Source organism: Rhinoraja longicauda, chromosome 30 (genome assembly GCF_053455715.1).
Source record: "Rhinoraja longicauda isolate Sanriku21f chromosome 30, sRhiLon1.1, whole genome shotgun sequence".
Lineage (NCBI taxonomy): Eukaryota > Metazoa > Chordata > Chondrichthyes > Rajiformes > Arhynchobatidae > Rhinoraja > Rhinoraja longicauda.
Window position 1 is genome coordinate 4,400,473 of NC_135982.1, and position 15,360 is coordinate 4,415,832.

The 15,360-nt window shown below is 45.6% G+C and overlaps 1 protein-coding gene across 1 annotated transcript in view; it reads right to left on the reverse strand.

The window, feature by feature from the left end:
* LOC144607895 (uncharacterized) overlaps window positions 1–15,360 on the reverse strand; it is a 34,199-nt gene that overhangs the window by 13,991 nt on the left and 4,848 nt on the right. Inside the window, exons 5-8 of the mRNA XM_078425022.1 lie at window positions 11,444–11,590; window positions 9,523–9,616; window positions 7,181–7,353; window positions 5,971–5,996 (exon numbers count right to left, since the gene is read on the reverse strand). Of these exons, the coding sequence (XP_078281148.1) occupies window positions 5,971–5,996; window positions 7,181–7,353; window positions 9,523–9,616; window positions 11,444–11,590 (440 nt within the window). The remainder of the gene's footprint in view (window positions 1–5,970; window positions 5,997–7,180; window positions 7,354–9,522; window positions 9,617–11,443; window positions 11,591–15,360) is intronic.

Genomic DNA, 15,360 nt, shown 5'->3' on the forward strand with positions numbered 1-15,360 from the left:
ATGGCACGCTCCATCTTCATGTTGAATGTTAAATGTTGTCCAGAGGTCATAAGACTATCTATAGTCCTCCTCACCAGCCACCTTCACTGTGCAGTACTGGCTCCCCAACAAACTCCCTACCTCCCACATTTCACCTGATCACTTGAACCAACCTCCCGCCCCCCCACAACATCACAGACATTACATCATCTCAAGTCGTTTGTCACTTCCTTTCCTCATGTTCACCTCACCTCTGATTTCCAATCTTAGGCTGTTCTTCATTGCCTGAATACCTTTCCTTTTGTGACCTTACCCTGAGATGTCACCTACACCAATGTTGATGACACCTCTGCCTTCAAGCACACCAGATCAATTAACAATGGCAGGATGTGGATCCATGGGCATCCCTAAGATGCTGATCCTTGGTGCATTGCTTGCAACCTGGAGTATTGCATCCAGTGTTCATATTGTGGCCTCCTCCACATTGGGAAGAACAAATGAAGATTTGGTTACAGCTCTCAGTCTACAGGGACAATTCTGAACTTCCCATTATCTTCTAGTCTTATCTTATCTTCCAAGTTCCTAACTTCCCAAATGCTTTTTTACATCATAATTCTATCTGCTTCTATAGTTTCTCCTGTACTCAGGAAAGTTGCCACATACACACATCAAGGTTGGATCTATTTTGCAGTCTCTCGGCTTTGTTTGATAAAGTCCAGTTCCATGGGTTCAATGGTATCTGATAAAGCTGACGTGGGATGAAATTGTAATTTATATAGTAAATACTTTGATAATTTGCAAGATGCAGGACAGAACGCCACAGGAGATCCTTCTTCCCTGTGTCTATCAAACTTTACAACTCCTCCCCCTTCTGTCATGGGGTGGGCTGAGACTGACTCCCTCCCTCCCCCCCCAAATCTTTGCACATCCCCCAAGCCTTTCCATTCCACTTTTTAATTTCAGGTTTCATGTATTTTGTGTTTTTATGACTGTTGGCAGATCAAATTCCCTCCTGGGAAAAATAAAGTTCTATCGTATCGTATCATTTAGCACCTCACGCTGTAAGGCACTGATCAGCTGATGTTACTCCCTTTGATGTGCTTTCAGGGTTCGTACACTTGGAACAACTATAAATTCAAGGACTTTTCAAGGATTTTCAAGGTCCAAAAATCCCATTTTCAAGGACCAAAATCCAGCAAACATTGATGGTTTATCGGAGACGTATATAAATCGCTTGGTATTGGATGATTTGATTCTGTACCAATTAAAAGTAAGTAAGAAGGTTGGCTGGTCACCATCTCGGATTTGATTGAAAATCATGTTTTGCACACCTCTGGGTACAAAGAACTCAGCAGAAAAATCAACTTTAAACTCAAAGTTCCTTTGAAATTACGAACCATTGAGATAGCTCAAATTATTGCCAAATGCCCACGTGCTCCCGCTCCACCAATGGCGGCCGCTCGGGCCGGGAACCCTATTACGCAGATTTTTTAAAATAATTATACCTTGAAATGACACCATTTCCTTGCTTGTTTACCCTTAATTTATGGAAGATGTGGCCAGTAGTAGGAGCCCATTGGAGGTGGCGAAAATGTTGGAGGATTATATGCTGTACGTGACAGCTGATGGGTGGAAGGGGAGGACAAGGGGGACTCTATCCTTGTTATGAATGGGGGGAAGGGGAGCAAGTGCAGAGCTACAGGATGTCGAGGAGACCCAAGTGAGAGCCTCATCTATAATGGAAGAGGGGAACCCCTTCTATTATAGAGATCCAGTGCAAATTGGAGGAAGAGCACCTCATATTTCGCTTATTCACAAAATGCTGGAGTAAATCAGCTGGTCAGGCAGCATCTCAGGAGAGAAGGAATGGGTGACGTTTCTGGTCGAGACCCTTCTTCAGACTGATGTCAGGGGGGCCGGACAAAGGAAGGATATAGGTGGAGACAGGAAGATAGAGGGAGAACTAGGAAGGGGGAGGGGAAGAGAGGGACAGAGGAACTATCTAAAGTTGGAGAAGTCAATGTTCGTACCGCTGGGCTGCAAGCTGCCCAAGCGAAATATGAGGTGCTGCTCCTCCAAATTCTGGTGGGCCTCACTATGGCACTGGAGGAGGCCCATGACAGAAAGGTCAGACTGGGAGTGGGAGGGGGAGTTAAAGTGCTCAGCCACCGGGAGATCAGGTTGGTTAAGGCGGACTGAGCGCAGGTGTTGAGCGAAACGATCGCCGAGCCTGCGTTTGGTTTCGCCGATATAAAGAAGTTGACATCTAGAGCAGCGGATACAATAGATAAGGTTGGAGGAGGTGCAGGTGAATCTCTGTCTCTCCTGGAAAGACTGTTAGGAACCTTGGATGGAGTAGAGGGGGGAGGTAAAGGGACAGGTGTTGCATCTCCTGCGTTTGCATGGGAAAGTGCCCGGGGATGGGGTGGTTGGGTAGGGACAAGTGGACCAGGGAATTATGGAGGGAACGGTCTCTACGGAACGCAGAAAGGGGAGGAGATGGGAAGATGTGGCCAGTAGTGGGATCCCGTTGGAGGTGATGGAAATGTTGGAGGATGATTTGTTGGATACGCTGGCTGATGGGGTGGAAGGTGAGAACGAGGGGGATTCTGTCCTTGTTACGAATGGGGGGAGGGTGAGCAAGAGCGGAGCTGCGGGATGTAAAAGAGGCCCTAGTGAGAGCCTCGTCTATAATGGAAGAGGGGAAGCCCCGTTTCCTGAAGACTGAGGACATCTCTGATGCCCTAGTGTGAACCACCTCATCCTGGGCGCAGATGCAGCGTAGATGGAGGAATTGGGATTAGGGGATAGACTTTTTGCAGGAGACAGGGTGGGAAGACGTGTAGTCCAGATAGCTGTGCGAGTCAGTGGGTTTATATTAGATGTCAGTCACTAGTCTGTCTCCTGTGATGGAGATGATGAGGTCCAGAAACGGGAGGGAGATGTCAGAGATAGTTCAGGTATATTTAGGAGCAGGATGGAAATTGGTAGTGAAGTGTATGAAGTCAGTGAGTTCTGCATGAGTACAAGAGGTAGCACCAATGCAGTCGTCGATGTAGCAGAGGTAGAGTTCGGGGATGGGGCCGGTGTACGTCCGGAACAGGGATTGTTCGACGTACCCGACAAAGAGGCAGGCATAGCTAGGGCCCATGCGAGTGCCCATTGCTATGCCTCTGGTTTGGAGGAAGTGGGAGGAGTCAAAGGAGAAGTTGTTGAGGGTAAGAACCAGCTCTGCTAGGCGGAGGAGAGTGTTCGTAGATGGGGATTGGCTGGTTCTACGGTCGAGGAAGAAACGGAGGGCTTCGAGACCACCCTTGTGGGGGATGGAAGTGTAGAGTGACTGGACATCCATTGTAAAGATGAGGGAGTGGGGGCCTGGGAACCGGAAGTTATTGAGGAGACGGAGAGCATGTGAGGTGTGGAGGGATTTGACCAGGGGGGATAGGATGGAGTCGAGGTAGATGGAAATATGTTCGGTGGGACATGAACAGGCAGAAACAATGGGTCTGCCGGGACAGTTCTGTTTATGGATTTTAAGTAGAAGGTAAAATCGGGCCGTGCAGGGATGGGGAACGATAAGTTTGGAGGCATTAGAGGGTAGAGCACCGGTAATGGTGAGGTTCATGATGGTGTTGATGATTAAGGTTTGGTGCTCGTCGGTGGGGTCATGGTCCGAGGATAAGTAGGAGGAGGTGTCTGAGAGTTGTCATCTGGCCTCGGTCCGGTAGAGGTCAGCACGCCAGACTACCACTGCACCTCCCTTGTCAGCGGGTTTGATGACTAAGTCAGGGTTGTTGCAGAGTGAGTGGAGGGCTGCACGTTCAAGAGGGGAGAGGTTAGAGTGAGTCAGGGGAGTGGAGAATTTGAGGCGGTTAATGTGACGCCGGCAGTTGGAGATGAAAAGTTCTAGTGAGGGTAGTTGGCCAACCGGGGGGGGTCCAAGAGGAGGGGGTCCGCTGGAGATGGGAGAAGGGGTCAACACTGGGGGGGTGTGGACTCCTTCCCATGGAAAAAGGCTCGGAGGCAGAGGCGACTGAAGAAGAGATCCACATCATGGCGGACCCGGAACTCGTTGATGTGGGGACGGAGGGGAACAAAGGTGAGGCCTCTGCTGAGGACAAACCGTTCGGTGTCTGAAAGGGGGAGGTCAGGGGGGATGGTGAACACCCGGCAAGTGTGGGGGTTGGGGCCGGATGAAGGCAGGGAGGGCAGGCGGAGGGGGAGGGGATGTATGGTGAGGGGGTGGTGGGTTAACAGAGCAGAGGGGGGCATGAGGACCGATATGGGGAGTAGTTAGAGTCACCTGGCTAGAGGGGGAAGGGGGAAACCCAGTGGAAACCTTGGTGTGGTTCCCTTTAGTAGGGAGTGGGCAGTAGGACCCAGTGGCACTGTGGGACTCTGCCTCATTGGACCTGTGGGCCCAGCGCAGTGTCTGTGGGCCGGGTGAAGCTGCGACCTGCTGCTGGGCCTGGGAGCCGGGTACAGCGACGGCTGTGACCTGCTGCTGGGTGGTGGAGCGGTGCGGGTCAACACAGTCGCTGGTGGAGGCCCACGGGGAACTGGAGCCCGGGTAAGCACCGGTCGGCCCGGTCAGTGGATAGCCAGGGAGGACGTTGGCGGCAGCGGCGGTGAAGAGGCCTTGGACGTTGGCGGCAGCGGCCCCGGGGAGGCGGTGGAGGTCAGCGGCAGCAGCGGTGGAAGCCTCAGGTAAGCCTGGGTAGTTTACAGCCCAGAGGAATGAACATTGACCTCTAACTTCAAGTAGCACTTGCTTTCCCTCTCTAACCCCCCCTTCCCAGTTCTCCCTCCAGTCTTACTGTGTCCGACTACATTCTATCTATGTGCCTCCCTTTCCCCTGACATCAGTCTGAAGAAGGATCTCGACCCAAAACGTCACCCAATCCTTCTCTCCTGAGATGCTGCCTGTCCCGCTGAGTTACTCCAGCATTTTGTGAAATAAATACCTTTGATTTGTACCAGCATCTGCAGTTATTTTCTTACACTGATTCATGCTTATTTTCATTAAAACAACACAGGACATTGATGCTCCCCAGCAACGGGAGGCAGAGCTTCCAATGTCAATATGGGTCCGTCCCCCCCTTCACGTTTTACGTCAGGCCTGATGCCTTCAATATTGCCGACATTCACTCACTTATCGATTCCATCACTTGGCGAATGGGAGTTGCAATTGATGCGCTGGGCAGAGTTAAACCAGAGGGGATTTTTTTAAAGTTTGACTAAATGTCACATTTAGATCTCGATACCTTGGCGCCAGGCCTACACCCTCCCTCCCTCCCGCAGCAGCAACAGCAGCTGCAATGTCACTTCCTCCTCCTCACTACCTTCACACTGAAGATCGCTAAGTACCAGCAGGAAGGGGAAACAGGAGAACACTTTGGACAGATATGCCCGTGGTGCCACCATCTCAACCGACAGTGATCTGAAGCGTCTTTACGGCCGCGGCCTAGGGTTCCTTCAAGGCAGCGGCCCGGAGCTTCCTCACGGAAACCGGTCTGGCGCTCCTTCACGGCAGAGGCCCAGGGCAAGGCCACGACCTGGGGTTCCTTCATGGCGACAGACCCGGAGCTCTTTCAGATCCTCCGGCGACGAGGCAAGGCGTGAACCCGGCTCCTCAACTGCTACTGCCGCCGCCGCTGCAGCTTGAACTTCCAAATTTATAAATCCGCGGATCATAAATTTAGTGATTTATTAAAACGAAAAGTGAATTTTCAAAGGACTTTGAAGGACCTATGATAAACCTAAGGAGTTTGAAGGCCTTGAAAAACAGAGTTTCAAATTCCAGGACTTTCAAAGACTGTACGAGCCCTGTGCTTTGGATCCAGTGTAATGATGCATCATTTCAGGGTAAGTAGAACATGCACAGAAAACATAATACTAAATTATTTGAATTAAACAGCAGCAATCTGTTTGTATTGCTTTCAACTTTAATACACACGACCTTTAAATAATGGTGAGATATTATGTGCTTACCCCATTCTTTCGTCTTTTTTTGAAACCTATCGGAAAAACAAAAATGGAAGGTTTTCAGTATAAATACCGTGAAATTGGTTAACTATATCTTTAGTCTGTCATGTTTTGACATGAAATTAATCGGTGATTTACAAACTATTCTGCCAGTTTTCTGCCACAACTGTTCTCTGTGGCTGTTCAGGATGACAGAAGATCCCACCGTAGCCAGATGGAGTTTATTTTAATCTATAATCGGTGTGATAATGTTAGGAGTGGGATATACAACAGCTCAGGGTGTGTATTGTCGGAGGTCCGACAGCAGCACCACAGCAGCAGCAGGGACCAACAGGCATGAGTGGGCAATGAGAAGGGTTATGAAAAGCAGAATTCTTCAGAAACACAATTAGGCAAAGGAACAAGTAGTTCTCCCAAGTTCCTACTAGTAGTAAAATACGGCCATTCAGCCCATTAAGTCTACTCTGCCATTCAATCATGGCTGATCTATCTTCCCCTCTCAATCCCATTCACCCCATAACCCTGGACACCTGTACTAATCAACAATCTGTCAGGTCCACAAAGAAACCCTGGGGAATCCCAGCAATTGGATTCAGTTGGATCACAGAGGTAGCCTAAAGAAAATGTTCAGGAAGGAATTTCCAGAATTTAGAGGAGTGGTGGAGAGTGAATTCAGGGAAGATCAGGAGAGTGGCTTTGCAGACCCAGCGGCCCTGCAGGTCTGCACAAGGCTGAAGGGATGAGACTGGAGTTGGGGAAACACATGATAACAGGTATTTAGATTTTAAAGTTGAAGTGTGCTTGTAGCAGGAGTGAATGTATATCAGCAAGCAGAGCAGCAGAATAGAGGTGAAAAAGTAGCAAAGGCATGGCTGAGGAGTAAAGGAGGAGCTGATGCAAGACAGAGCCATGTGCAAGAAGTGAAAACAGGGCGGCTCCATAGTGGTGTGGATGTATAAAGAAAACCCCAGTTCTAGGTCAAAGACAACATCGAGGTGGAGAATTACTCCTCTCAGCTTCAAACAATTTCCTCAATTGGAAATAATGACAATTAGTAAAACTGGCAATTTTACATTTTTTAGTACAGAGAGCAAAAAGATTGGTTAAATTCATAGTCGCACAATAGTTTGGTGATTGTAAATACTAATATTTAAAAAATTATGATCATTTCCAAACTGGCTAAAAAAACATTGAATTCAGAAAATGAATAACATACATGGTCTGAGTTTAGGATACCTCCAGAAAACAACTGCCCCAATTAAAATGAAAATGATAACCGCAATGGCGATAACTGGAATGATAATTCTTAAATTGTTATTTGCTTCTGCACACTTTACATCAGCTTCACTGCTCCCAGGTTCAAACAGTTGTCGATGGAGCTTTTCACATCTGGGGAATTTACAGAAAGAAAAATAAATGAATACCAGCATTCCCAAAGGCTGCTTTGTTCAAATATAATGAATCAGTTACAAATAATCTATGATTGAAATTTTATTGCAACCCCAGCATTCTGAGGTTTAGCACTTTTGGCATTATGAAGACATCAGGAATAGGTCAACCACTCATCTTCAAAACAGTTCTGCAGAATCTTTCCATTTCACCTGTGTGAGCAGACAAGACTTTGGTTTAACACCTGTCCCTGGGCAATGCACTGGGATGTCAGCCCTGATTCTCATGGATCACATCCTTCCATCTCAGGTGAAATGCTTTGTGCCACACCCAGCTCCTGCTCTTGTTAGGCACTGGTATTAGAGATGTCCTTTACTGAGGGTGGGGATCTCAGGCTGTTGTTGTGAGAGGTTGAAGATTTCCATGAAATCTCTAAGCCAGGTTTTGAGAATACAGGTATACCAACAGGACTGTTTGCTTTCAGAGGTTCACAATCGTAAAGTATTTTTTGAAGTTTGCACAGGGTCATGTGGGACTGTAGGACCCATGGTGGTACATCATTGTTCTCCCTTTCAAAGTGAGCAGAGGAAACATTGAGCTCACCTGGGAGTGACACGTTGCTGTCACTTGTGCTACTCTATCTCACGCTGATTGAAACGATGGAGTGCAAGCCATGCTATATTTGTTGAGTGTCCATCGGAGCCACAAGTTTAGCCCAGAAGAGTCACGTCACATTCCCAGTGGCCTTCTGGAGGAGGCACTTGGACTTCTTGTATGACCTAGATCACCTGACAAGAACACCCAGATCTGGTCTGGTCTTCCAGTAGATTGCAGATCGCCTTGTACATCCAAACTGGTTGGGAAACACACGGAGTGTCTTGCTAGGAACACATTTTCCTCATTTTCCTTCTTATCCATGTCAACTTCCGTGCTGATTTCATCACACCATCCTTCTCTACTCTTTCATACACCTATGTGAGACTGCTCTCAGTTGCTTCCATTCTTTAGTTTCCAACGACAACAAAAGAATCAATATAATTGCCTAGCAGAGGAACTGGGAAATTAATTTGGTTCTTTTTGCAGGTTCTATCTTGAGTATAATATCTTTACTTGTCTTAACTAGTATTTATTAATGATGAAAAACTTAATTTACAATTGTTATTCATGATTGAATTGCAGTTTGAATCGCACTACTAAACAAATGGAGTAATATTTTTGAGTAATTCAAGGAAAATGTTTTATCTTAATAACTTTCCATTATATATTTTTAAAGTCTAATTGTGTTCAAATCCTCATGGCTTTGCCTTTATTCTAACCATGTTGAACCTTGCATTGCTATCTCCACATCTTTTTACTTGTTTGTAGAAATATATTTGTTTATTGCTTCGGGATACTTTTGTTAGTCTTGGTTATAATTCAAGTTACAAAGTTATACTTAAACCATTATAAGAGTTAAATTAAATTATGCAGCTAACATTGGATTTTAATTTTTTTTTTTCAAGCTTAATTAGAAATGCCCACAACAGAAAATACATCACCTTAATTGACAGTAAGTGTGCAGGACTGCTGATATTGTTATCTGTGTTAAGCGTGATTGACCATGGCAGAATTATCCAGCATTATCTAATAGTGTAAAGTTTCTAACATTTAGCTAAATTAATTATGAGGGTAATTATGACCCTGCAACCTTTCTGTGGTACGGTGGGTTTTGTTGAGCATGAAGAAATGTACTTCTAAGCACTCCGAGAATCCGGGAACTCTCTGAATTAAATGTGAGAATCATTATGATTGTACTAACTGGGGGTTGCTCCCCAAATGCAAAAGTTGCCAGGTATGCTTGAAGGGGAAGATCCAGACATTGAGACAATTTACTATCACCGAGACCAAGGCAAGAGGAGGGAGATACTTTGCAGATGTTCTGCCGTAATGTGGGTCAGGAGGATTGTTTCTTTTACTACAAAGAAAGTGCAAATTCCAGGGAAAACATAATACAGCATTTTCAACTGAGAGGATTTCAACTTCTTACCTTTACATTGGAGTAAATTAAATTTGTTTCTGAAAGGCACATTGTGAATGATAGGAATAATATGGAAACGGGACTGTGTGAATTGCAAAATATCAACAAGAGTTTCCAGAACATGGATTACAATGGATTCTAAAAGTACTCACACTGTCCAATTCATACAAGCTTCAGTTGATGATTTATTTCTTGAAAACATTCCTGCTGGACACATCTCACACACAGTATCATTTAACTGTGTCCCTGAAAAATAAAAGAATAAGCATTAATGACAGGTAACTAGAGTGGAGACTGCATTACTGGTCTGAGAAAGCTCTTGTCACTTTTACATGCGTTACAGTTAAAAATAATTACTTTTCATCAAATCAAGTTTAACATTAAACAAAATAAACTTGTGGTTTTGAACTACCATTTTAGTGCAGAGAGAAGCAATAATATGGACAATAGTGACTGCTCAATAATGGACAAAAATGGGCAGCCTATTAGAACACAAATGCAAAGCCCATTCTAAATTTATGCAAAGGACTCCTTAAAATAAATGTCAGCCTTGCAGATGCTACATGGCATCCCCAGGCAGCCATCCAGCTGGCAGCAAGCTCCCTTTGGACATTTCAATGGTGGCACGGTGGCGCAGCGGTAGAGTTGCTGCCTTACAGCAAATGCAGCACCAGAGACTCAGGTTCGATCCTGACTACGGGCACCGACTGTACGGAGTTTGTACGTTTTCCCCGTGACCTGTGTGGGTTTTCTCCGAGATCTTCAGTTTCCTTCCACACTCCAAAGACGTACAGGTATGTAGGTTAATTGACTGTGTGTGCAGGGTACCCTAGTGTGTGCAGGGTAGTGTTAATGTGCGGGGATCGCTGGGCGGCGCGGACTCGGTGGGCTGAAGGGCCTGTTTCCGCGCTGTATCTCTAAATCTAAAAATGTCCTTGTTCTGCACAGAATTAAATGCAGCAGGCCTATAAAAGGTCTCATGGCATTTTAGCACAAGCCCTTGGCAAAATGCTTTAATGCAAATTTCCAATCTCTGATTCTGTTATGCTGCTCAATTCCTACTGTGATATCATGACAGGTAGAGTCATAGAGGGGAGATACATTTCCTCCCGGTGGATGCAACAAGGACTACAAACCATCATGGCTGCCAGCAAAAGACTACAAACCCCATAGTCAGCAGGGCTGCCTGCCCTGCTGACACTGATTGCTGCTGACACTGATTGCTGCTGACACTGATTGCTGCTGACACTGATTGCTGCTGACATTGATTGCTGCTGATACTGATTGCTGCTGACACTGATTGCTGCTGACACTGATTGCTGCTGACACTGATTGCTGCCCAGCTGAACCAGATGAGCTGATTGCCTCAGTGAGAGAGCTAAAAGGGAAGGGAAGCAGAGAGGGAGAGACAACGACTGGAGCAGAGAGGGAGAGACAACGACTGGAGCAGAGAGGGAGAGACAACGACTGGAGCAGTGAGAGAGACAACGACTGGAGCAGTGAGAGAGACAACGACTGGAGCAGAGAGGGAGAGACAACGACTGGAGCAGACAGGGAGAGGGAGAGACAACGACTGGAGCAGAGAGGGAGAGACAACGACTGGAGCAGAGAGGGAGAGACAACGACTGGAGCAGAGAGGGAGAGGGAGAGACAACGACTGGAGCAGAGAGGGAGAGACAACGACTGGAGCAGAGAGGGAGAGACAACGACTGGAGCAGAGAGGGAGAGACAACGACTGGAGCAGAGAGGGAGAGACAACGACTGGAGCAGAGAGGGAGAGACAACGACTGGAGCAGACAGACAGGGAGAGACAACGACTGGAGCAGAGAGGGAGAGAGAGAAGCAGTGTTTGAGTTATATTTTGTAAGAAGGCAGCAAGCTACAGTTTTGATTTAACTACCTGTTTTGGTTTTGTGTACCTGTCTGCAAACAATTAAGTTTACCTGTTTTTGGAAAAGACTAAATATATGGAATTTAAGTTTGAAAACAAGAACTTTTCTGTCTTCATTTCCGGCACCCACACCTCCCAACCTTCAAGAGAAAAGCTCCCGACCTCTCAAGACATCACACTACCTTTCTTCTTGACTCCTTGGCCCGCTGGACATGATGTATGCTTTTTAGCCATCTGACAGTTTGTTCCAACACAGTAATGCCCTTTTCTGGGTTTGCATATCGTATCGTTAGTTTCAGTACAATTTTGCTTAATTTGAAGCCCCAAACCTGTAAATAGAAAACATTTATGAAGTCCAGGCTGAATTACTATTAACTGCTTTCTATTTCAACTCAGACAAAATAATAGATGATACTGAAGCTGACTTTGGCTGTTCAACATCTTGTGTCTGTTCTGCCTAGGAAAGTTCTTCTATGCCAGCACCTCTCAACACTAACTCCATGTCTCTCCATTCCCTCAAAATCCAGAAGTCTATCACTCAGTCTTCTATTTTCTACCAGTCCCATTAAATCATTTCTATTTCTTCACTTTATCATGAGACAATTACCCAGGTAGTCTCACCATAGCTCCACCAACACATAATTACTACTCCCCTCTTCCATCAAAGTGGACTGCACTAACATATAACATATAACATATAACAACTACAGCATGGAAACAGGCCTGTCCGGCCCTACCAGTCCACGCCGACCATTCTCCCTGACCTAGTCTCATCTACCTGCACTCAGACCATAACCCTCCAATCCCCTCCTATCCATATACCTATCCAATTTACTCTTAAATAATAAAATCGAGCCAGCCTCCACCACTTCCACCGGAAGCCCATTCCATACAGCCACAACCCTCTGAGTAAAGAAGTTCCCCCTCATGTTACCCCTAAACCTTTGTCCCTCAATTCTGAAGCTATGTCCCCTTGTTGGAATCTTCCCCACTCTCAAAGGGAAAAGCCTACCCACGTCAACTCTGTCCGTCCCTCTCAAAATTTTTAAAACCTCTATCAAGTCCCCCCTCAACCTTCTACGCTCCAAAGAATAAAGACCCAACCTGTTCAACCTCTCTCTGTAGCCTAAGTGCTGAAACCCAGGCAACATTCTAGTAAATCTCCTCTGTACCCTCTCCATTTTGTCGACATCCTTCCTATAATTTGGCGACCAGAACTGCACACCATACTCCAGATTCGGCCTCACAATTTCAACATTACATCCCAACTTCTATACTCGATGCTCTGATTTATAAAGGCAAGCATACCAAACGCCTTCTTCACCACCCTATCCACATGAGATTCCACCTTCAGGGAACAATGCACAGTTATTCCCAGATCCCTCTGTTCCACTGCATTCCTCAATTCCCTACCATTTACCCTGTACGTCCTATTTTGATTTGTCCTACCAAAATGCAGCACCTCACACTTATCAGCATTAAACTCCATCTGCCATCTTTCAGCCCACCCTTCCAAAAGGCCCAAGTCTCTCTGTAGACTTTGAAAATCTACCTCACTATCAACTACTCCACCTATCTTAGTATCATCTGCATATTTACTAATCCAATTTGCCACACCATCATCCAGATCATTAATGTAAATGACAAACAACAGTGGACCCAACACAGATTCTTGGGGTACTCCACTAGACACTGGCCTCCAACCTGACATACAATTGTCAACCGTTACCCTCTGGTATCTCCCATTCAGCCATTGTTGAATCCATCTTGCAACCTCACTATTAATACCCAACGATTTAACCTTCTTAATCAACCTTCCATGTGGAACCTTGTCAAATGCCTTACTGAAGTCCATATAGACAACATCCACAGCCTTGCCCTTATCAATTTCCCTGGTAACCTCTTCAAAAAATTCAAGAAGATTAGTCAAACATGACCTTCCAGGCACAAATCCATGTTGACTGTTTCTAATCAGGCCTTGATTATCCAAATAATTATATATATTGTCCCTAAGTATCTTTTCCATTAATTTTCCCACCACAGACGTCAAACTAATAGGTCTATAATTGCTAGGTTTACTTTTAGAACCTTTTTTAAACAAAGGCACAACATGCGCAATGCGCCAATCTTCCGGCACCATCCCTGTTTCTAATGACGTTTGAAATATTTCCGTCATAGCCCCTGCTATTTCTGCACTAACTTCCCTCAATGTCCTAGGGAATATCCTATCAGGACCTGGAGACTTATCCACTTTTATATTCTTCAAAAGTGTCCGTACCTCCTCTTCTTTAATCCTCCTAATTTCCATCACTACTCTACTTGTTTCGCTTACCTCACATAATTCAATATCCTTCTCCTCGGTAAATACCGAAGAAAAGAAATTGTTTAATATCTCCCCCATTTCTTGTTTTTCCACTTTATGTTCCACCCATCATGTCTCACCCATTCACTTGACTTGTCTTTCCCACCCTCTCCCTGAAAGCTTCTCCACATCCTATTCAAAATTCACACCCCCACCTGCTGGATATGGGGAGAAAGCAGGCACGGGTTACTGATTGTGGATGATCAGCTGGCTTGAAGGGCCAAATGGCCTCCTCCTGCACCTATTTTCTATGTTTCCATGTAAAATCTTACCAACCACCGAAGTCAGGCTAACCGGATTATAGTTTCCGCTCTTCTGCTTTGCTCCCTTCTTGTACAGTGGGGGTGATATTTGCAATTTTTCAATCTTCAGGAACCGCTCCTAACTCTAGCGATTCTTGAAATGTCACAACTAATGCCTCCACAATCTCTGAAGCCACCTCCTTCAGAACCCTGGGGTGCAGTCCATCCAGTCCAGGTGATCTATCCAACCCTCAGATCTTTCCGTTTTCCTAGCACCTTCTTAGTAATCGCCACTCCCCCGACTCTCTAGGATTGCAGGCACACTGCTGGTGTCTTTCAAACTGATGCAAAAAAGTTATTCAATTCCACTGCAATTTATTGATTTCCCATTATCACTTCTCCTGCATCATTCTCCAGCGGCTCAATGTTCACTCTTGCCTCTTTTTTTACTCTTTATATATCTGTAGAAACTCTTGCTATCCTCTTTTATATTATTGGCTGGCTAACTTACATTCGTAGTTCATAATTTCTCTTAGTATTGTCCTTTTAGTTACCTTTGTTCTTTAAAAACATCGCAATCCTCTGGCTTCCCACTAATCTTTGCAATATTATAGGCCTTCTCTTTTGCTTTCATGTTTCACCTCCCTTGTCAGCCATGGTTTTCTTATTCTCCCCCTGGAGTCTTTCTTCCTCTTTGTAATGAAATGATCCTACACCTTCCAAATTATCTGCAGAAATTCCTGCCTTTGCTGCTCTACCGTCATTCCTATTAAATCCCTTTCCAGTCAATCTTTGCCAGCTCCTCCCTCATGCTTCGGTATTCCCCTTTGCTCAGCTGTAACACACACACCTGAATTCACCTTCTCTCTTTCAAATTGTAGGTTAAATCTTATCATATTGTGGTCACTACCTCCTAGTGACTCCTTTAGCTCAAGTTCTCTATTAAATCTGGTTCATTGCATAACATTAAATTAACAAAAAACACTTGATTATCTTTATTCACTATTATTACTATTGTAAGCAGGAATAGCAGCATGTAGAATCAGGAAGTTATACAGCATGGGGACAAGCCCCTCGACCAACCTTGTCCATGCCAACTACATTGGCATTTTGGCTAATCAATATGTGATTGCATTTGGCCAATAGCCCCATAAACCTTTCCTCTCCACATATCCGTCCAAATGTCTTTTTAATGGCACAATTACATCCGCTTCCATAGGATGTAATCTCAGACAGACTCTCCCCCTCAATCTCCCTGGTCCACTTCCTCTGCCCTTTCTTTGTCGCGCCTGACCATCGAGGTTGAGCAGGTGAGGAAGGAGCTGAGCAGTCTCCGCCCAGGCAAAGCCACGGGTGCCGATGGTGCCAGCCCTCGGGTACTCAAGGCGTGTGCCAGCCTATTGTGTTGAGTACTCCAGCATATGTTCAACCTGAGCCTGGAGAGGGGTCCTGAGATGTGGAAGACATCCTGCCTGGTTCCTGATCCAAAGAGGAC